Raw genomic sequence first — 21,968 nt, 5'->3', positions numbered from 1 at the left:
GTGTTTGTATAGGAAGGAGTCTGGGAGTGTCTCGTCAAATGGTCTGTATAAATATTTGGCTTTAAGCTTTTTACCGGGTCAATTACGCTGCTTGAAAGTTGTTCACACAACTTGTCTAAAACTGCAGATGATGGATGGTCCGAGTGTGCCACAGATGTTGCATGCTGCAGTCGATGCAAACAAAAGTTACAAGCTTCACTCTCATTAGTTATGTACATTGATCAATTGGACTTGCCAAAACAATAAGAAAATAATGCGTAAATAAATTGTTCAATGAGCTCATCACATTTATGGATCAGCATTTATTTGATAAGCGTAGTTTTTGTTATTCTTATCAAAGAGCGATTCGCAATAACTGGACAATCGAATGATTTAGCTAGTCATAAAAATTGAATCAATTTTTTGAAGCAGCGATGTAAATTATGTAAAGCACCGATTTGTTATCAATATTCCGTGATGTATCGATCAATGCCGTGCATATTCAGCGAAAAGTTGAAGAGACATTTAAGTATTGATATTGTTGCATTACTCACTTTAAAATTAAGTAACAAATCCTTTACCATATTCTATACGTTGCTTAGAGCATTGGCTTGCCCCTTACAATATTTGCCAAACATTACAAATTACAATGGCGACAAATAATTTATAACAATCGATTGTGTTGACGACTGCTGCTGCCATTTGGCCAGCTGTCTATGCAGAAGCGAAAGACAATTGTTGTTGTTGCTTATGTTGCTGCTGCTTCAACACAACAATGTGCATGTGTTTGTGTGTGTGTGTGTGTGTAAGAATATAGACTGCAATGCAAACAAATCGACAAACTGTAATAATAAGGCCAGCCTTCATGGCATGCTAGGGACAGATAGACATCGCACACTCACACTCACTCAGACTGTGACCCAAGCGAAGCGAGAAAGATTGAGAGAAACTCTAGCATTGTCTGCTGAACAGCTGCAAAAACTTTCAACATCCAATGCAGGAAACAAACAAATTTTACATTTTCCATGTCCTTTGCTCTCAACAATATTGAATGCAAGCTTCTGCTGCTTGTATTGGCTACAACAGGAGCAACAACAAATGTAGACTTAAGTAGTTAGTCAATGGGTTGGCTTTTATTAGTCTCATAAGTAATGGCACAAGCTAAAGCCTGAATTTAACAAAATTGTGTAGATTTCAATGCCAAATATCCTTAAGCCGCAAGTGTCGCTCATCACGCATACGCCACGCTTGACAATTGCACTTTAAGTCCTCCATGGGCTTGGGGCCTTAATGTGCGTATGTACAAATGTGTGGTGGAATAGAATAGAATTAAATACATATCTACATACTTATACCCGCTGACGGCTTGAAGGCCTGCTGGCTTGACTGCTTGTCTATGAGTCGACATTGGTATACGTGGCGTATGCTCGCTACAATTTGGCAAAGGAGCGCGCGCGTCGTGAGCGGCGCACTTCCGTTAGCTGCGTGCCATTTTTTATGGAAATAATATTCTTGTCAGGATTAAAAAGGATACGTGACTCGAAAATTAATGCAATGCGCTGCACGAAGCCGAAACTCGTATAACACTCTGGTTTTTTGCTTATTTTCTTTTGGCTTGCAACAAATATGCTTTGCCACAGCGAAAATAAACGAGATGAGCACATGGAGAGCGACAAAGAGAGGGAGAGAGAGAAGAGAGGGAGAGGGACAGCGAGAGAAGACCAGAGAAATGTCATACAAGTGACAGGGCAGCCAAGGAGTTGCCATTGCCTTTGCCTTTTCCGCCGACTTTTGTCGTCGTCGTAGTCTCTGTTTGTATTTATCATTGGGCCCCATCCCCCCAACCCAGGGACTTATTTTGATGCTTATCGTGGGCATCATAGCATTATTGTCCTGTCAGACGAGCGTGTACGTTGTTTTTCTAATTTTTAAAAAAGCATATTGTAATTCTCTTGTTTACCTATTGTGTGCAACCCAACACAAATATATACAAGCATAGCATATATTTATTTTTTTAAATCTAACCTGCAGCTATTTGTTGTTTGTCTGTTTGGTTTTGCTCACTGGATTTGCGCTTTCCGTTTACCTGCTCGAGAGCAGCCTGGAATTTGCCATTTGTCCTGTCATTTAATATCCACAACGTATCCTTGGTAGCAGCTTATGCTGCTCCTGCTCTTTCGCTCTCCTTCGCCAGCATTTAGTTATGCGTGACATGTTCCTGGCCATGGCCAGCTTGCTGATATATGCTTTTCAATTTTTGAAACATTGTCCGTTACAGTCTTATGTTACAATAGCTACTACATGTGTCTATTTTATTTCGTATGCTGTTTATTTGTTGTGTCAAATGCTCGGACTGCAGCTTAGGCCCCAAGACGTGTTTGCAATTGCAATGCCATTGTGATTTTCAAATTATATGTAAAGTTTTCGGCTTGGACGCTACGCTCTGTAGTTTTATTAGCTATTATTATATTTTCTTGTTAAAAGTTTATCAGTTCATACGAAATCGAATGCGGCTCGTTTTGTCTTAAATTTGTTTAATAGATGGCTTATCTTATCCGCCATTCGAGTATTTAATTGCATAGACATATATGTCTATCATATATGTATATCGACATATACTTGAATTAATTTAATTATAGTGAAGACACAACTTAATATATACAACTAAAAGTTAGAGAACACTTTCGATTAGCCCAACATGTTTATTCAATTTCTTCTTCTTCTTTTTTATACAAATCCTTTAAACTATAAATTACTTGTAATATCTATCTATGACTTATTCTTTTGATAAGACTTATCTGCGCCGACCATTTCCGAATTTCGTACTTTATTGCATATATAGCAATTATTTGTGTGCTTAAATGGTTTAGTTACCGTTAAATTCGTCCACGACATGGTTGACAAAATGCTGAGGAACATTCTTATATACGTAGTCTTATCAACATTTGTGGGCACGCTACTCGGTGAGTTTTCCCAGGCGCCAACGATGATTTTGTTATAACATACATAAACATATGATCCTTTGTAAGTCAGCAGCATTCGGCTCGCCTGTCCCAGTTGCCGATCTCCTGACTCCTGCAAGGAACCCGCCACAGAAATCTGCAATCAAACCACTGCCAATGCCAGCAACGCCTTCTTGACCACCTTACACACCGACGTGCCCGAAGTGAATAACACTGACAACTTCCATTGTGGCAGCTTTAATTATCGGAAGTATCCAAGTAAGTTATGCCCAGCTTGGCTACTTACCGCAATATCTCTATAATATACGTCTGATTTTCTAGATCAATTCGATACGTATGCGTTCAAGGGCTGTATTTATGCCGACTTGCCACTTTGTGAGCTTACGTTTAATTCGGAATTGAATGAAGCCTGGATTAAAAGATGTGCGTGGTCCACACCAAATGAGCTGCCTGACGATGACGATGATGCAGCGGGCTCCTTAGCTCAGAGTACCTATACTATGATGGCTTCGTTTATGATATTGGGATTGCTCAAGTTATGGCGAGTCTAGATTCTAGCAGAGCTTTTATGCATTTAAATAAAACGGAAAATAGTCTTGAAGTTATCGATGATTTAGTATACTTATATATGTTAGTACATATTTGCGCGCTCTCTCCGAGTGAGAATATATATCAATAGCCATATCTCTAAGCTTTGAGCGCATAAAGTAGATAAGCCAAGTTGCTCTGACATCACGCTGGCTAATATAAATTAAAGATACAGCAATTGTTATCGCTAACTGGCCTCATCCCATATAAAAAGAGCAAGAGCTGAATCAAAACGTTTAGTTGATTACTTCACAGCGCAAAGAGTACCGAAAACATGAATAAAATAGCAATAGTTGTGAGCCTTTTATTTGCCTTCTGTGGTCTGCAGTTGGGTAAGTGTCACACTAGCTCAGAGCTCTCGGCAATTTCTTAACTATTCGTGTGTGATTTCAGTTAACTCATTGACCTGCTACTCCTGCACAACGCCAAACGATTGCAAGAACGCCAGAAAAACGACCTGCACCAATGCGGCGGCCAATGAGACAAGCCATCAGCTGGAAGTTTACCATCAACGGGTGCCCAATATCACCTCGAGCAATCGATTCGAGTGTCTTGCCTTGGTCTATACGTTTCCCAACAGTAAGTAAACGGTTTCCTTAATTTATGTAAAATACCTATATGTATTTAAATCATATCATATCATTATGCAGATAAAACTGTGACACATCAGTTGCATGGCTGTGTCCATCCAGCTGCAAGCGCCTGTACTCTGCAGCTGAAGCCTCAGTACAGCAGTTGGAATAAGCAGAAGTGTGCTCTCTGCTCCGGAGACAAGTGCAATAAGAATCCGGCGGGCAAGCTGAGCAGCAGTGTGTATACAATTGGCGCCACTGTCGTTGGGCTCATGCTGGCTAAGGTTTATGCCTAACGAAATACCTAAAGAAACTCGATTGGTCTGAGCAACAATAAAGTCTCAATGCAACTCGTAGCTAACGCGTCCTTATTTTTGTTTTTCGATAAGATATTATTGCTGCGCAATCGAGAGGAAGTACAGCCGCTTGTGGCAATCAATTGGCGACTGACTAAGCGGCTTATCAGTAGATAAGTCTACATATAGAGCTGATTAAATGCTTCAAATTAACGGGGGGATTCCTTTTACAGTAATTGCTATTTTCATTTTAGACTCTGAACGAAAGAATTCGGACAATTGAGCTTTGTTGAATCTCCATTCGCAGCCGAATACGTCTATAATATGTTTTCATATTCTATGCATAACCTGTTTATATAAACTCTAGGTGCAGGTCTCGGGTACTTTAGTTATGATGCCTTAACGACTCGAACAGATTCAACAATTCATGCCTTATTCTTTTAATTTTAGTGTAAAAATCAATTTTAGGTAGTCCTGAAATGCACAGAGTAGTTTTTAAAAACATTTAAATATATTTGGTCTACCTACCTTCAAAGCTGGCATATATGCAAATAAATAGTGAAATTATAAATAAAGTTAAGAATACTCTTGACATATTGCGCTTGTCAGCCAAAAGATTCAACTAAGACTGAAAATTAAAGCACTGAGCTGTTGCTCATTGCTGTTTACTTATATTTAATTTGATTGTTTACTCAATTCGTTTATTGGCTTAAATATCATTGTAAGGAAATATATATTTATTTACTTTTCAGTTTCAGACAAGTGTCGGAATACTAGGAACTCTGTAGACTTTACTTTAATTTATGTAAGTTTTTCTTAAGTTGCCAGTCTGTTAAATTGCTGCAATGCTAAATATCCTGTGGGTTGCTGTTGCTACTGCGCTTGTTATTGTTGCTCTTGTTGTTGTTGTTGTTGTTGTTGTCGTTGCAGTCAAGCATTTAATTGATTGATTGCTGTTCGTCTATGTCTGCATCGATTTGCTTGCCGGCCCGCCTGCCTACCAGGCCCACTAGCAACACGCCACATGCCGCATGCCACATGCCGCATTCCACTGGCTGCAGTTGTTTCATAACCAGTGGATTTTACCTCTCGTTCTACGGTTATCAAATCGACTCTCTCGGATACACATCTATAACTGACATTGTTGTTTTTGTTTCTGCTCTTACTGCCAATTAGTGTTGCCGCGCGTGTGTGCCTGTGTGTGTCTGTGTGTATCTGTCGATGTGTTGTGTGTGGGTGCGTCATCAATTAATTTTTGGATTGTTGTTTTTCTTTTCTTTTTTGACAAAAAATGTTGCATTTTCCATGAGTTAAAGTTTGCCTAGGACCTATATATTGCAGTGGTAACCATATTGACTGATTGCTTTTCCATTTCAATTGCTTTGCTTGTTGTTGCCGATGTTGCTGTTGCTGTTGCGTTGTCCAATACGAACCCAGTTATGTGTCTGTGTCTGATATGCATTGTTTCAATTTTTGATGTACGCTACTTAGTCGCAGGCCAATGCGTGTTGTGATGTAACAGTTTTAAATTGATAGATCTCTCAGCTTACTGATTTGATCCTTTCAAAGATGAGTAGTTGATGTTATAGAAATTAATATATTTTCTTATTTAATGTCAACTATGAACAGTGGATGTTAAAATAAAATGATTACTAAATTTAATTTAATTAAAATAGGCTTTTCAAATGAAGTTTCTTTTAAGTTTTATAAGCTTTTATATTGAGAGTGTTAAACATACGCAAAATCTGATGGGAAAACCCCAATCCGATCTGGGTTAGCTTTTGTTATTAATAATTAAAAAAGTTAAAATTAAAATCAGCACAGAGTACTCGACGAGGCTTATGCAGTAAATAATTAATTGTGCAAGCGTTGAGAGATAAAGGAACAAAATTTTGAGTATACCTAGCAGAGTGACAAATTAAGTTGATTCAACTAATATGAGGTGTCAATTTCTCCCTAACTAATTTAATCATAAACATGTCGACTAACTTGAGCTGACGCTTATTTAACAAAGGGAGATGTATTAAAAGTAGTCTATTAGTGTATGGTGCTATACCGACTTGGAAACAGTCTCTAACCCAATTAAACTAACTTTAAAAACATGTTTTTAGGTATACCCATAAACAATTGCAGCGAAGAGCTAATTGAAAGCTTACTTTAGCCTATGTGGAAAATACTGAAAGAAATTTTATAATAATCTAATCTAAATGTATTTCGTGAATTTTTGTAAATTTTTTGTGCAAATTAACTTATTCTAAATGAATAACCTCCATATAAATATGACTAGACTCCGAGCGTATATCAAAATTCAGATGCGAGCTTGAGTCTCTGTAAATTCATTACTACATGCATTCTTTAATATCTCTGCTCTCTGCGATAAGTGACCAAGTTATACTCAGACCAGCACCACCGTACTCAGCAGCGACGCTGATGCTCGGCCTTAGCAGCGGGGACCGAACGATTGCATGCGAACGAAAGTCGCGAGCTACGCAGATCTGGGCAGTAAACACGTCGTCTGATAATAAGCTTAACAGCTGGCAGGTGTGTGAGGCTTACATCAGATAGAAGCTAGCATGAGAAGAAAACGGTCTTAGCTAAAAATCACCTGATATTAGAAAAATTGTGTTTAAGCTATTGAATATATAACTAAAAGCCCTTTAATTAAAGATTGTGTTGTAAACCAATATATTTTATACACAAATCGTGTATAAAAGAACTCAATAAAATTAATTATTTAGCTAAAAAAGTGTATCTGTATAGCTTGTGATTTATCGGCCCATTTTTATAAGCGATGGCTCATAAATAATGAATCACAGTAAATGGCCTTATAATCTAATTGAAATTGGAAATCTTATCCGGCCAACATTATAAACCAAATCTTCTTTGTGATATTTACATAAGTGTAATTTTCCTTAATGTGTGCATACACCTATGCACAAATTAAATTTATCTAATATTATAATACTTCTTATACACATTTTTATCTTAAGCATTAACTATTAGAGCTTGAGATATGAAATATCCAAACGTCGAGACCGTTAAACGTCGATGTTTGTCCACCACTAGTCGATGATTCAATGTGTATGTCAATTGTGGCTATAACTGATAAGCAATCCAGCCATAAGCATTGCTGATTAGATATACAATGGAATAAATAGTGAGAAAATTATTAAAAAATGCTTAGTTGAAGTAAAGACTCGTTTCAAAATGAACAAAATAGCATTTACCGGATCTGTACTGATTGCCTTCTGCGCTCTGCAGTTGGGTGAGTGAAATGATGCGATGAGTGTAAAAGCAACGAATTAATTGTGATTGAGATTTTAGTAAACTCATTGACCTGTTACACGTGTTACTCGCCTCAGGAGTGTAAGAATGCTAAATTGATCACTTGCAATGAGGTTGCGGCCAATGAAACAACTCGCCAGTTGAAACTGTATCATACATACGTGTCCAACGTTACTAGCACTAACTTTAAATGTTTGGATTTGCGATATTTATGGTTCGACGACAATCGTAAGTTCTTTATATATAAATATATGAAAACATATGCAAAAACAAAATTAATAATGCCTTTGAATGCAGATAATGCAGATAACAATGTGACTCTATTTGGTTGTGTTTATCCGAATGTTCAGCCGTGCACTCGATCAATATTACCTGACCTAAATACATATAATGTGAAATTTTGCGAAACATGTGGTACAGACATGTGCAATCCAGCGGGTAAATTAAGCAGCAGTGTGTATACAATCGCTGCCACTGTGGTCGCTGTAATGTTGGCTAAGGCTTTTGCCTAAACAACTTATTCATTCATAAGATTGTTTCGTGACAATTTATCAATACAATAAATAAAAACATAGCTCCGCCAAAGTCGAATGCGTTCAACATTAAAACTTGCAATACTTTTTACAATTATATACATTTATTAATCATCAACACTTTTATTTTTTATCGAAGGCTATGACATTAACTTATTACTTTTTATTTTTTATGCACTTTGACATTTTATATTATATTATGAAGTTGTGCAAATGTATGTAACAGGGGAGAAGGAGGCGTAGCAGACCACACAAAATTTATATATTCTTAATCAGCAAAATAAACTGAGTCGATATACCCATGTCCGACAGTCCGTCCGTCTGTATGAGTGCGTGTTTCTCATCAACTACAAGAGCTAGAGCAACCAAATTTTGTATGTGGGTGCTCCTACACCTAAGCCCAAACGCTTTTATTTTATTTTTTTTATTCCCACCTCCACCGCAAATCGAAAAAAATGGGTTACACCCACAAAATTAAGCAATTAAGAAATATTAAAAAATCTGATATAAATCACAAACACGCTTTGTCTCGTTTTTGACAGATGCTAACTTAGGAATTATTTATTTCTTAATTTTCAATATAGACAGCGGGGTGCGCTTGCTGACGCGCCATGCAAGCGTCTCTGACGACGCAGTCGTTGGCGTCGCTGTTGACGCAACAGCGGAAACCGCTGTTTGTGTGTAAACCGTGTTTGTGAGTGCATACGTGTGTTTAATGCAATTCCCTAATCAAAGTGTATGTAAAAGTTGGTTGCGCCCAACTTTCTAATCATTTTTCTTCTTTTTTTCTGTTATTCATTAAAACAACTTAAATTAAACTTAATTGGGAATATATAGAAATACAAAAATTTTTATTATTGATAGTCAGATAGCATATATAGATATCAGCTGTTTAGCCTGACTAATAATAAATATTTACTACGGCTTAACTAAAAGACCTTTTGTAAATTTGTATAACCAGCATCTCAATAACGAATAGGTGAATTAAGCAAACGCTAAGAAGAGACTATTTAAAGTTGGTCACAATGAAAGATTGCACTGCTTTCACTTAAAGTGCTTTGTTTTTATAACTAACAAATTTCCATTAACGAAGCAAGTGCCTCCTGTATCAAATCGCCTTGAGGCAAATCGAAACCCAAATTTAAGCTTTGCGCAAAACGCGCTAAAAAGCAGCGCAGCCCCATTGACATGGCTGACAAGAATTGAATTAAAAGTTTCTGCTACAAATCTAAGAAGCAGCTGTGAAAAATAAAATTCAGCTGCAACGTCATTCGTATTATTGCAGTAAAAAATAGTGTAGAGAAACTTTTGACTCTTTAAAATAATTAAATTGTAAATCGCGAAATGTATTTTGTGAATTTTTGCTTGCAGTGAATTGTTTTTCTCCTCCATGCTACATATAATTAACTTAATTGACAGTGAAAATGTGACAGGTGTGGCGCTTTTCAATATTCTATCGCCCTCACAATTTTAAATGGGTGCCTAATTGAAAATCATTGGGGGTGTCTGGGGAGTGGAATTCAGCAGTTGGATTGGGTTGTTCATGGCACATTGTACAAATTAAATATTTATTTAAATGTTAAATTGTCACGATATTATTTTATGAATTTATAAAAAGCAGTAAACATTTTGACATTTTGGCCAGAAGCTTACTAAGCGGAAAACAAACGAATCACTAAAGTGATTTTATCTTTAGGCGTAAGCCTTGGCCAACATCAGAGCGACCACAGTGGCTGCGATTGTATACACACTGCTGCTTAATTTACCCGCTGGATTCCCGTTGCACTTGTCGTAATGACAGTTATAACAGTACCTCGCGTTATGGCTACTTATTTCAGGTGCTGCTATTAGGCTGCATGAATTCAGATCTATTATAATTACTACATCCGCTGTACCACTATGGATATATTAAGCTTCCTGCGAAAACTCATATTAAGTATTAGCTGGCTTAATGTTGGGCACGTTCCTATGATAGTGTTCCAACTCCCTACGTGTTTCATTGGCCGAAACTTCATTGCAAGTGATCACTCTAGCTTTCTTACACTCCTCAGGTGAGTAACAGGTGTAACAGCTCAATGAGTTTACTAAAATCAACATTATGAATTCAATTATTTGCTTTTACACTTTCATTAAATCATTTCACTCACCGAACTGCAGAGCGCAGAAGGCAATCAGTACACATCCGGTAAATGCTATTTTGTTCATTCTGAAATGAGTCTTTACTTCAACTGAGCATTTTCTAGCCGACTTCACACTATTTATTGGAATATATAGCTATGATGATTAGATATCAGCAAAGTTTATGGCTGATTGCTTATCGACATGCACATTGACTCGTAGACTAGTGGCGGACAGACATCGATGTCTAACGATCCCATTGTTTGACGTTTAAAAATAAACTCAAAATAGAAAAAAAAAAAAAAATCCAAACCCTTGGTCGGTGCTAGTTACTTATAGCTATGTTGAAGACGCAGTGTGCTTCAAGTACTCGCGGTGCAGCTCCTAAGTACTAAATGGAAGTTTCGAAGTTTTTTATCCGATAGTTAACTTTTGTTATTCAAGTAATTTTAAAGTATTGAAATACTTGAAGTAAATTGACTGTACTCCATAGATTTAAATATATTCCCCAGAATTTTTTATATTAAATGAGAGAAGAACAAAAATATAAAAAAAAAAACGTAGTAAGTTGTATTCCATTTGTTTAATCAATGCCGTAAGATTATATTTTTCACAGCATTTTATTGCAACAAAATATACTTAAAAATAATTAGTTAAAGTTCGAGTTAAGTCAAAGTTAGCAACTCCAGCTAAAAATACTTTTGCTACCAATTGAAAAATAAAAATTGGTAAAATAATACGAATTGTTGTCGGAAATTCACTTTAAAATCTTAAAAAACATATATTCTATATAATAATTATATATATATTTATATATTATTATTATTATTTTTTTGTAGTATTTTATAATGTATTAGGATTTATTGTTAAAGAAGGGAATCACATTAAGCGAGCTCTCAATTGTATTATTATTAATGAAATCACCTTACGCGAGCCTCCAACTATAGAATTATCTAGAGGTAGTCATTTTGGGCGAACTTATTAAGATTCTTAACCAATTAAGATTCTTAATGATCTAATCGTAAGCAGTTATCTAACTACAAACACTTGTTTGCTAGATATCCAGCTGTGTTTGAAATTCTGAGGAAAGGGTGTTTCAAGATCGGCTGTGTGTAATAAATTGTACATCTACTCAAAAGCTATTGGCTGTCTACCTTTCCCAGCCCCTAGCAATCCCATTTACAAGCATTGGCGCTTATAATCGAAAATTAATAGTCGCTAGTTGCTTGTTTATGCATATCGCCTGCACCAGCTTTCACTCAGACGGCCTTTGCAGGCTATTTGCATGCCAAGTGTGTGTGTGTGTGTGTGTGTGTGTGTGTGTGAGTGTGGGTCTTCGTGTATTTTTCTCTTGTTTGTCTGCAACATGAAGGTGTAAATGTATGTGTGCCTGCATGGCCACGCGTTCAGTCAAACAATACCAATTACCCGCGCGTATCTCGATGTTAGTATGAGTCCCAGTCCGTGTATGTGGCTGTCTGCTAGCTTTCTGATTCTCTACAAGGATTTTACATATTCATTCAGTTACGTATACGTACACACACATACATACATACATATATTATAGCTGCAGATGGTATATTTGTTTTCGGCTGTTTACTCGTTTAACTGACATTCGCCGTGATGCGGTGACGGTGATGGCGACGGCGACGGCGACGCTGGACATGGAGTGGACAACGTACCGAATGACCATTGTACAATTTTAATTGGCGTTTCAGTTATTGAAATGTTGCACTTGGCATGCTTTTTAAACTGCCAAAAGCAGGGTATGATAAAATTATATAATTGTAGCATAAAAGAGCCATGCAAAAATATATTAAAACAAGCACTCACGAACGTTGGACGCTGCCAGCTTTTTAATACACTTTGACTAATCTAATTAGCTAATTATGGGGCTTTAGCTTGCATTAGTTAGGAGTTAGCTAAGGCCCTGAAACAAATACTTATGTTAACAATTGTGAAAGGAACGATAAGAGTATGTACCAAGTTTTATGTCTGCGGCTCTTATAGTCCCTGAAATGTGGATCAATCCATAGATGTGTCTTCCTGGATTGCACACACATTTGGACAACTTCACATACCCTTTTTCCACTGTATGAAAAGAATGTATGGTAAGTTGCGCAGCTTGTATATATTAAACGATTTAAAGGCATTGTAAATTTATAGACCAAAGCGCTTTCAACGTTGCAGTCAATAGTCTCATTGTCAGTTCTTGACCCACTCATGCATTCTGTAACTTAACAGCTGTCGCTTAAAGTTTTTGTATATCTAAAGCTGTAAGTCTCTATATCCGTTTTGCTTAAGAGCTCGAAATTAATCTTTCATTAATTTAACTGCAGCTTTGATGACAACATTTGTTTATTGTTACACGATACAGCTATTGTTGTTGTTCTTGTTTGCTTTTCTGTTTTTGTTTGTCATTTTGGTGTTAATAATAATGCCCAGCGCATGCAGCTGGCGATGTTGCTCTTGTTGTTGTTGTTGCTACTCAGAAAGAACAACAGTGTGAGTGTGGAGCAAACCTCATGTCTGGCAACTCACGTTGTCGGCGTCGTCGTCGTCTTGCAGGATTAACTCCACCGCTCTCATGCATAAATTGTGCAAGTTAAGCAGCGGTAGCAAGCGCCCCAGGGCTTGGCAAAGACTAAACTTCATGTTGGTGTCCATATTTGGGAGCTTGTTTGGTCTCAAATTCCACTTCATTAAAGTATTGTATAAAGTATCACGATCTACTGCAAATAGCTTTAGTTTTTAGCCACCATTAGCATTGAGCTGACCATAGCTGACAGCTGGCAATCTGCCTAATGAAGCTTTCTCTAACGACTTTCAAAACAAGTACGCAACTATACTATTCCGACGGACATTGGCCTAATCTGCAGCAAATCCTCAAGCAAAAGTGAAGTCGAGTTTGTTAGGTCATTTGCAAACATTTTATAAGCGGTTTAGACAAATTTAAATACAAGTACATAAAATTTTACAAAATTATTTGGCAATATGCTTTGCGGCTTTGCATTGTGGTTTCACAAAATCATTTTTAATAATATTTCATACAAGAACAAAATGTTTTGGCTTTGTTCGTTAGTTTGTTGGTTTTACTTTTTTGAAACTGACAATGAGTCAAAATGTGGCAACAACACAGCAATTAAAACTAAACAATGTGTTGGACGAACTCTGCTCTCTGTCAACTAAACGCATCTCAGTTTCCAACTGTTAACCTTAACAGGCTCCAACACGTTCGAGTCGCTTTGATTGTTGCGGCTTGAAGCGAACATGTCGTATACGCAATTTTCACATGCTAGCAACATTTCTGTTTGCAAGCTGTTCAGTTGCTCGGCAGCTGTTTATAAAGCAGCAATCACAGACTCGGGCACAGAGCGCATTAAAAGCGGGGCGTATACGTAATATGCCATGCCGTATACGTCATGTGAGACTTCAAAACTAGATTTGGTCCCCAACGTCTGACCACAGATTTTACACACATTTTATTTCATTAGCACATAAAATTCCATTTAATTAATATACATATATGTGCATATGTTATTTGGCAGACCTTTGCTCTTGTTGTTGCTGCTATTGGCCCCATAAAGTCGGTGGGGCATTATTGTGGTACATTTGCGAACTAGACCAGACACCCTATGCATTTTATTCGTTTTTCGCTTGAAATATCATAAAATGCTGAAAGCAGCCGCTGCACGTGCGCAGCATGTTTAATTAGCACCGACTATATATACATATATATATTTATGCATATGTACATACATATGCGTGTGGCTGGCAGTTGGTCTAGTTTTAGTGTCTTTGTATTTAGTTGGCCATAAAAGCTGCATCTGAACTTGGTCGCCTTCTGAGCTCGACTGTTTGCGCATAAAATTTAAATTAAAAGCTGTGCGTCTAGCAAATGTCTGCTACGTCGACTTAAAGCTTTAAAATCCATTGACTAAAGTAGTTTTCTCAGCATTTAAAGCATACTGTAAAAATAATATTTTTATTTGCCGACGCCCAAAGTCGATTCAATTTCTATTTACTTCGATGGGGGAAAACTTTTTGCATAATTTGCAAAACAAGTTGAGAAATAAAATCATGGCATGAGAGAGCTTATAAATATTATTGTAAATTTGAATATGGCTAAGAAAAAAATTGAATTACTAAATGTGTGCAAGAGGTAAAGCAACTCACCTAGCATTTAACACAATCATTTTCAGCTAAATGGACCAAAGCGCATTTACTCCTGGTATATGATGAAAATTTGTCTACATAGTGTCTGCAACGTAGTTGACACTCCTTTCCCTTTATGCTTTTTTGTTTGTCCTATTTTCATTGTCTGTGTAATGTTTTTGTGAGCGACAATATTAATATGAATGACTGTCATGCCTTGCTGTTAGTATATATGTATATATATATATATATATATATATATATATATATATATATATAATATATATAATATATATATAATTATGTCTGTGTGTACTTTCTACGCGTGTGACTATGTGTGCAGCGAATCGTTAAATGTGCACGTGACAAGCGTGTAATGAGCAAGTCTTCAGTCTACAGCTTCCTGGTTGAGCTGGGCTTGGGCTTGCTGTCTTCGCTGCCGGCCAATATATACTATAGTTAGCTTTATATACAATATGCTGCTCGCACTTTGCTGCAATATATGCTACGCATACAGACTTACATATATTTCAATCATTTTAAGTGTGTTTGTACGACAACAGCGCACACACACACACACAGAGTGAGTGTAGCTGGCGCAAGATTGTCCATGTGCACCTAGAGCTTGTTTGCTGCAGGGCATGCGACATGAAAATTGGACAATGATTTATGAGGCGTTAAGTCAAACTTCATATTAATTTCATTTCATTTTCATGGCACTTTGTGGGGCAGCTTTAAAGTTTCAGCAAGTCAACGACCACCTGAAAATAAAAAGCACATAAGTATAATAAATATATTATGCGCAGTCAAAAAGAATAAAATCCGTCTGACATACACGCACCCACACAATTGCCAATATCGACTTGGCAACCTGAAACGTGTTGTGAATTTATGAAATCTTTAAATGCCATGAATATGACAAGTGTTATATGCTCTTTAAGATTGATAAAACACAAATTGTAGCTACTAAATATAATTATAATTGAGTTAAGTAATAGAAAGCCTTGAAAGTAATAATTCATATGTTATTAAATCTAACATAATTAAAATCTAAATTTATCATTGATTGCTGACAATGCTTAAATATTTGCAATTTTAAAGTAACCACTTACACAGCAGAGCACAAAAATAATAAAGCTAGCGGTAAGCACACACACACACACAGACACATCAATAACGAGCAGTTCAAATAGAGTTCGTTTGGATTTTGGGCTTTTGTTTATTGTTGGGCCTTTTTTCCCACAAGCATAATCATATTTACGCCCAACAATTGTATAACATGTGTAATTCGACCATTTTATTTCATACGCAAACATGTGAGTGTGAAATAACTTGTAGCATGCTTCAAGGCGTTGCCATCTTTCTCTTTCTTTTTCTCCTTCGCACTTGTGCGCTCTTGCTGTGGTCTTTGTGCTTGCCACACTCAAAACTCAAGCCACAACAATTTTGCTTGCTCTCTTCCACCCACCACCCACCACCCCCTGTCTGGCATGTCTGGTGTACGCTTATTGCTCACTGAAGCGTTAACCATGGTCAATAAAAAATTTATTTAGACAACCACAGCAACAACAAAAGCAACAAAAATTCTGTGCTATGGTGCCGATACAAAATTTTTGTTCAATCTGCAAAAGAAACCAAAAATAAAATTGAATGTAATAATAATAATAAAACAACCAACAATTTATAAAAGCTGTGAAAATATGTATATTATTTTATTATGGTTGGCTTTGAAGCCAAGTGTTGGCATTTGATTTATTTAGCGCTTTAATATTTGAAATAATTTACGTTTTATTGACTAGACGACTGCAATGAGCAGTCAGAAATGTTTGTTTTGACAGATAGCGACCACATATCAACACACACCCACACAAATTAGAGTTCTATCAAATGGTTCAAAATAGTTCATCGTCCTTTCCGCTTGGTTGTGCTTTTCTCATTCAGACTAACGACTAAACTGTGTGTGCTTATTTAGACTAACTCTTTGAGATCTTAAAAGTTAGGTCAAAGGTCACATAGCAAGGTAGAGCCTTATCCTGACGATCATCATGCGGCACATAAAACTGCAAAAGTGGTGGTCGTAAAATTTAGCGCAGTGGCTCTAAGATAAGAATCGGTTTAACTCCTGATCGAACTACTGAACTTTGTTTTTCAATTGAACTACAATGTGCAACACTAATATGTAAAGAAACAAAAACGGCAAGTACTTGAAGTTGATTCACTTTGTAATAAATATTTAAAAAAAACATGGTAAAAACCATTCTGCAACTAATACGAAAATGTAAATAGAAATAAAAATAGTTCAATCATGAACAATTAAGCTAAACAAATTGCCATAGATCAAAGTTAAATGCCAAACATAAACAGCATGTAAGTACTAATGGGAAAATTTGTAAATGATTTGAGTTTCGAGTTGTAAAGCAAACAAGATTTTCTGTTTAATTAGATTTAATGCGTAATAAGCATGTTTCAGCTGAATTAGCCAAAAATACATTAACAATCAACGCACAGCAGCAGCAGCAGCAACAGCAACATCAACATTAACGGAAAACATCAAATGCAGCTGCAATTGAAATGGCAATTTGAAGCCTTAAAGTATGCAATGTACATATTCAATTATTCATAGTTGAAATTGCAAATGCCTAATGAAATGAAATCAAAAGCAAAATTTGCCAGTTGACAAACGCATACAATCCCGCATGAGTTATCGCACTATATATGCATGCACATTTCTATATATAAATCGGGATATATGCACATCATGAAATATATCCGTCGTGAAATGCCCTTGAGCCAACATTTGACGTCAGTCGATGCAATGGCAGTAATTACACTAATCTATGTATATTCAGAGCTTATATTTGCCAAGTGTGTGTGAAATTGTGTGTGTGTGTGTGTGTGTGTGCGCTTGTGTGTGCTTGGATATGCAAATGCATTTCAAATTGACCCTGGAGACATTTTCATTGCCCTGCAAATGGAAAGCATATTTATTGTTGTTGTTTACTGGTAACGCAGTTTATTTGTTGCTTGGTTTGTTTAATTGTTTAACAACTTCAAATGTTTGTGTTCTGTTGTTTACCAATTGGCTGTGCCAAAGGTTAATTACATAAACCAATTGAAATTGTTGTACGTATAGCAAACAATGACAAAGGATGAATAAATAAATTAAAACTTGCAAGGTGAGCCAACATAGAAAGGGATAGCGCAGTTAAATGTGGTACATATTTTTTGCAAGGCGGTGGGTGGAGAATCTGCCACAATTCGCATGTTAAAGTCGGGCGCAGCCGACAGTATAAGTCCCTGTAAATATTATGGTCGAGACTCATAAATACTTTCACGATATTTTTATAGTAAGATAGCTCTAATAATACTTGATAGACATTTCTTGCAAATCTTTAAAACGTAGCTGTTTTGGAATTTTATGTTATTTAAGCATTTTTGCTCAAACTGAAAATTCGAAGAATCAATCAACTCTTAGGTTCAAAAACCGCTGTAAGTTTTTAACTGTTTCATTTAAGCTGACAAAGTGCATTTATTAGTTTTGTTTTTATGCCATAAAAATATTGTTTCAAATGTAGAAAGAAATATGGATAAGCAGATAAGGTGCATATATGGATTTAGTTTGCCATCCTACTTGACATGGAACCGAATTTGAACCCTCATGAATATAATAACAACAAATAGCGTAACAGCACTATCGATGTTATGCTAGTAACAGAAACACTCTGTTGCTCTGGTCTGATAATTATCCTAGCGGCAACCGCCGAGGAGGATCTGCAATGCTTGTTTAAAACATTATTGTGCATTCTCAAAACGAGGCAATTGTCTAATGGAAGATGCAGCAGGCAGGCGCTGTGATTCGAACCAACGTTGGCAATATTATTGTGGCTGCAGTTTATCTTCCTCCAAATGAAGCATGGTCAGCAGCCCTCGTCGTTAGGTGCCTGATTTATTGTAGGAGGAGACTTCAACGCGAAATGGTGGGGCATCAGATCTTTTGCTATCGACGAAAACATCTACAAGAAGCTATTGGCAATAGCACATGTCAAGTCCTTGCTACTGGTGCACCTACGTTCTACTCTTACAATACTCAATTAACACCTTCTGCGCTGGACTTCTTTATCTACAATGGGATAGCGAACAATAAGCTTTCTGTGGAAAGACAATATTAACTATACTGAGATCACTTACCAATTATTGCTATGGTTCATCATTTACCGCAAATCAAGGCTTGCAGGCAACGCTACCTCTCAAGGTAGCTGCGTAAGCGCGGTCAAAACTGAACCTGAGGAAATAGATTTAGGAAGGAATATGTCAGGACTGGAGACGTGAGGATTGTTCCAATCTATAGGAGAATTGACAATCGCACAAAAAGTGCAGAAGAAATCGAGGGAAGCTCAAACCGACGAACTGTTGCGTAATGCGAGTCCTGACGAAACAACAAATTTTCTTCTTTGTCGACTGACAAAGAGGCTTAACAGGCAAGTAATTTCCAAGACTCCGCTAAAAAATCCTGCAGGTGGCTGGTGCTACTCTGGAATTCAGAAGGCAGAAATTTTTGCAGATTCATTGGAGAACAGATTCATGCCCCTAAATCTGTCGCCTGACTATATGCAAAGTCATATAGAATCATCGCTTCCAACTCCATTTCAAATGGCTCTGCCAGTTGAACCAGTAACCTTCCAAGAGGTTTCCTTACTAATTAAACAATTGAAATGAAAAAAATGTCCTGGTGATAACGTTCCACCCACATAAGGCAACACTTTTTTTGTAGTACTGCTCTTCAGCCGCACCTTAAGGTTAGGACACTTTCCCAACATCTGGAAGTCTGCCATGATAATTATGATTCCCAACGGAAGTGAACTCTTACCGGCCCATTAGCCTTCTACTCTATTTACACGAACGATAAGCCAAAGCCAACTGCAGATCAAGTGGTCGATTACCAGGATGTATTAATACTGACGTACGCCGACGATACTGCTGTCCTCACTAGGAGCAAAACACTGCAACGCATGCTCTGCAGCAATATGTGCGACGCTTTGAAGTATGGGCAAGTAATATGACGTTGTCCAGGCATTACCATGCTTGGATACTGATCCACTGGCTCAGTCACGAGTGTGATCCTTGATAGGCGCCTCAAGTTCGGACGTCATACAACAATGATCTAAAAAGGAAGGCTGCCAATATGTCGTGGCTTTGTCGCCAAGAAATAAGCTGTCACTGGACAACAAAGTGGCAATCTACAAGATAATACTAAGCTCGATCTGGAGATACGGAATGCGAGTACTACAGATTGGCCTTGCACCCCAATGTAGCGGCTCACTCGTTAGGTAACGGAGAAATACGACTTAAAAGGCACTACTCCCAAGACGTGAGGTCTAGGTTTATAACCTAGTTTTTTCATTTCCCCTACTGTAGTATTATTGTATAGTATTGTATATAATTTTTGTAAAATATAATTAGGTTGAGATGCCACATAGATAGCACTATGCTAATTTAAGGAAAAAAGAAAAATACATATCTAAATAAATTGGAATATTAAATAAAAAAAAATGATTATAATTTTAATATAAATTACCTATGTAATCCTATTTTAATATTATACATATTTTCATTCAGGATTTTACATTTAAGAAAATCTCTACGAAACATCAAGTGCCGACCACATTTTTAAATGGCAAATGGACATAACAAAAATAATAATAAAGTTCGCTCTATTACCAATAGAGGAGCATGAGAGAATAAAACATCTAGACATTTGCCATGCAACAAGGTGAAGTTCCGATAATAGTCCTTAGTGTTAGTCGAACTATTTCATTTTACACAATAAATTAAATAAAATTGTATTTATTTTAGATTACTGTGAAGACTTGCGTAGATAACATACTTTAAAGTCAAGTAAAATAAAGTTGTCACAAAAATGGTATTCACTATTTGTATTGGCAGTGACGATCCTAAAATCTGAAGAAGTTAAACAAAAATAAAATACAGTTTAAAAGGCTTTGTGTTACGTTTTGTATGTATACGTTACGTATATATGTATTACAAGTCAATTTCGTATAAAACATAAGAATTTGGTCTGCTATAATTTTGGGGTTTGAGCGACGTTTAAAAAAGATTATGATTGCTCTAACATTTGTACATATGCGAATTTGTGGATTGTCAGAATTAACGCGGACGACGCATAAACAAGGACGGTCAGCCATAATTTCGCATCAAATACTCGCTAGAGAACTCATAGCCTGTTATCAATATGGCACTGGCGGGCGCAACGCGGATAATCTGACGAGTGGCACCCTTGAAAAGCGCACGGCATCCCTCCTCCTTGCACAAGGTGTGCATTGTGCTGAAAGTCCAGCGATACTTAATCTTGCAGCGCTGCGGACGCTGTATACGCTTCTTGGCCACATCAAAGGGCATTGCATGCAGACAGCCCAAAGCGCCAGCTACATAGCCGATGGTGAAGCGGCGTATAAACTCCAGCGTAGTGCTATGGAAAGCTGGAGTCAAGTCGCGCACGCTGCCGTAGAAACCAAAGTAGGCAATGTGAAAGGCACAGTTGCGTAATAGAGCGGTGGTGACGCCTCTGTAGAGTCCTTTGGATCCAATGCCCTGGTGGCGTATAATCTCCACGGCCGTCGTCAAGGTGCTTGTCTTTTTTCGAAGCTTTTCTTTTCTCTTTTGGGCGTTGCGTATAACCTCAAAGGGACTCATGACCAGAACCTCGGCAATGCTGCCCAAGCCTCCGGCCAGCCCGTACGTAAAAAGTGTGGGATGCTTGGACTCGAACATAAATAACGGCTGTGTCTGATCAAAGACGACAAAGCGTATGGCCCGCCTTGGTATATCGATTAGCAGCGGTGCGCCCACGCCCTTCCAGAAGCCTCTGATGCCCTCACGCTTATAGATGTCCGAGAAACTCTCCACCACGCCCGTATATCTGCCCGACTGTGCGCCAGAGCTAATGTCATGCATGATAATATCCATCGGCAACATGATCACCACTTCCAGTAGCCCTGACCATCCTCCAGCAACTGTGTGCACTGTGGCGCGCCTGACGCGCCCAATATCCGCATGCACGGAGGTCGTCTCATACGCAGATGGACATTTACAACAGTGTTAGTTTGTTCACTATGGCTAAAATGCTAATATAAATAGAACGCACGTCACACATAACAGCAAACAGTCCTAAAGCAAGCGCAATGACCGCTCATGACCCGTCCGGCACAGGCCGCAGAAACTAACACCACAGTCAGCTAGACAGACAGGCAAACACTCCACCTATACACTGACACACACAGACAGATCCACAAAGCACGCCAGTCTGAAGGACATGAAATGAAACTCATTTGCTTCATTGGAACTTGTAAACGGCGCACGGCTTGTTGAGAGAAGAGGCAAGTTCAAATGCCACAGTTGGTTTTTACCCACACACCCACAATACAGTCCTGCTGGGCACTTGTGCAGCGTGACACGCAAATT

General features: G+C 37.6%; 5 protein-coding genes across 5 annotated transcripts; 3 read left to right on the top strand and 2 right to left on the bottom strand.

Moving 5' to 3' along the window:
* Positions 1-2,859: 2,859 nt before the first annotated feature.
* Positions 2,860-3,499, top strand: LOC108605753 (maker455). Its single transcript, XM_017995557.1, has 3 exons — positions 2,860-2,942; positions 3,009-3,200; positions 3,264-3,499. The coding sequence occupies exons 1-3, from the start codon at positions 2,873-2,875 to the stop codon at positions 3,491-3,493; spliced, it is 492 nt and encodes a 163-aa protein (XP_017851046.1). The 5' UTR covers positions 2,860-2,872; the 3' UTR covers positions 3,494-3,499.
* Positions 3,500-3,754: 255 nt separating this feature from the next.
* On the top strand, positions 3,755-4,463 carry LOC108603596 (CG13102). The gene is made up of 3 exons (XM_017992542.2): positions 3,755-3,862; positions 3,924-4,109; positions 4,181-4,463. Exons 1-3 carry the CDS (start codon positions 3,805-3,807, stop codon positions 4,396-4,398), a joined length of 462 nt encoding a protein of 153 aa, XP_017848031.1. The 5' UTR covers positions 3,755-3,804; the 3' UTR covers positions 4,399-4,463.
* Positions 4,464-7,559: 3,096 nt separating this feature from the next.
* On the top strand, positions 7,560-8,290 carry LOC108604458 (maker456). Its single transcript, XM_017993941.2, has 3 exons — positions 7,560-7,663; positions 7,723-7,911; positions 7,981-8,290. The coding sequence occupies exons 1-3, from the start codon at positions 7,606-7,608 to the stop codon at positions 8,193-8,195; spliced, it is 462 nt and encodes a 153-aa protein (XP_017849430.1). The 5' UTR covers positions 7,560-7,605; the 3' UTR covers positions 8,196-8,290.
* A 1,858-nt stretch (positions 8,291-10,148) lies between these two features.
* On the bottom strand, positions 10,149-10,570 carry LOC108602570 (CG13102). The gene is made up of 2 exons (XM_033294750.1): positions 10,364-10,570; positions 10,149-10,300 (listed from the first exon to the last, which is right to left on the bottom strand). Exons 1-2 carry the CDS (start codon positions 10,419-10,421, stop codon positions 10,149-10,151), a joined length of 210 nt encoding a protein of 69 aa, XP_033150641.1. The 5' UTR covers positions 10,422-10,570.
* Positions 10,571-20,684: 10,114 nt separating this feature from the next.
* On the bottom strand, positions 20,685-21,482 carry LOC108607586 (mitochondrial 2-oxodicarboxylate carrier-like). Its single transcript, XM_033294749.1, has one exon. The coding sequence runs from the start codon at positions 21,480-21,482 to the stop codon at positions 20,685-20,687; it is 798 nt and encodes a 265-aa protein (XP_033150640.1).
* Between the last annotated feature and the right edge of the window lie 486 nt (positions 21,483-21,968).

Source organism: Drosophila busckii, unplaced genomic scaffold (genome assembly GCF_011750605.1).
Source record: "Drosophila busckii strain San Diego stock center, stock number 13000-0081.31 unplaced genomic scaffold, ASM1175060v1 chrUn_07, whole genome shotgun sequence".
Lineage (NCBI taxonomy): Eukaryota > Metazoa > Arthropoda > Insecta > Diptera > Drosophilidae > Drosophila > Drosophila busckii.
This window is presented reverse-complemented; position numbering and strand designations above follow the sequence as displayed.

What these genes read in the sequence shown, in the direction of transcription:
- LOC108603596 (XM_017992542.2), top strand. Translation starts at nt 3,805, where the DNA reads ATGAATAAAATAGCAATAGTTGTGAGCCTTTTATTTGCCTTCTGTGGT. An exon ending in CTTCTGTGGTCTGCAGTTGG is followed by an intron (nt 3,863 to 3,923) that starts GTAAGTGTCACA and finishes GTGTGATTTCAG; the next exon opens with TTAACTCATTGACCTGCTAC. An exon ending in GGTCTATACGTTTCCCAACA is followed by an intron (nt 4,110 to 4,180) that starts GTAAGTAAACGG and finishes ATCATTATGCAG; the next exon opens with ATAAAACTGTGACACATCAG.
- LOC108605753 (XM_017995557.1), top strand. Translation starts at nt 2,873, where the DNA reads ATGGTTGACAAAATGCTGAGGAACATTCTTATATACGTAGTCTTATCA. An exon ending in ATTTGTGGGCACGCTACTCG is followed by an intron (nt 2,943 to 3,008) that starts GTGAGTTTTCCC and finishes ATCCTTTGTAAG; the next exon opens with TCAGCAGCATTCGGCTCGCC. An exon ending in TAATTATCGGAAGTATCCAA is followed by an intron (nt 3,201 to 3,263) that starts GTAAGTTATGCC and finishes CTGATTTTCTAG; the next exon opens with ATCAATTCGATACGTATGCG.
- LOC108607586 (XM_033294749.1), bottom strand. Translation starts at nt 21,482, where the DNA reads ATGTTGCCGATGGATATTATCATGCATGACATTAGCTCTGGCGCACAG.
- LOC108604458 (XM_017993941.2), top strand. Translation starts at nt 7,606, where the DNA reads ATGAACAAAATAGCATTTACCGGATCTGTACTGATTGCCTTCTGCGCT. An exon ending in CTTCTGCGCTCTGCAGTTGG is followed by an intron (nt 7,664 to 7,722) that starts GTGAGTGAAATG and finishes TTGAGATTTTAG; the next exon opens with TAAACTCATTGACCTGTTAC. An exon ending in TTTATGGTTCGACGACAATC is followed by an intron (nt 7,912 to 7,980) that starts GTAAGTTCTTTA and finishes CTTTGAATGCAG; the next exon opens with ATAATGCAGATAACAATGTG.
- LOC108602570 (XM_033294750.1), bottom strand. Translation starts at nt 10,421, where the DNA reads ATGAACAAAATAGCATTTACCGGATGTGTACTGATTGCCTTCTGCGCT. An exon ending in CTTCTGCGCTCTGCAGTTCG is followed by an intron (nt 10,301 to 10,363) that starts GTGAGTGAAATG and finishes TGTTGATTTTAG; the next exon opens with TAAACTCATTGAGCTGTTAC.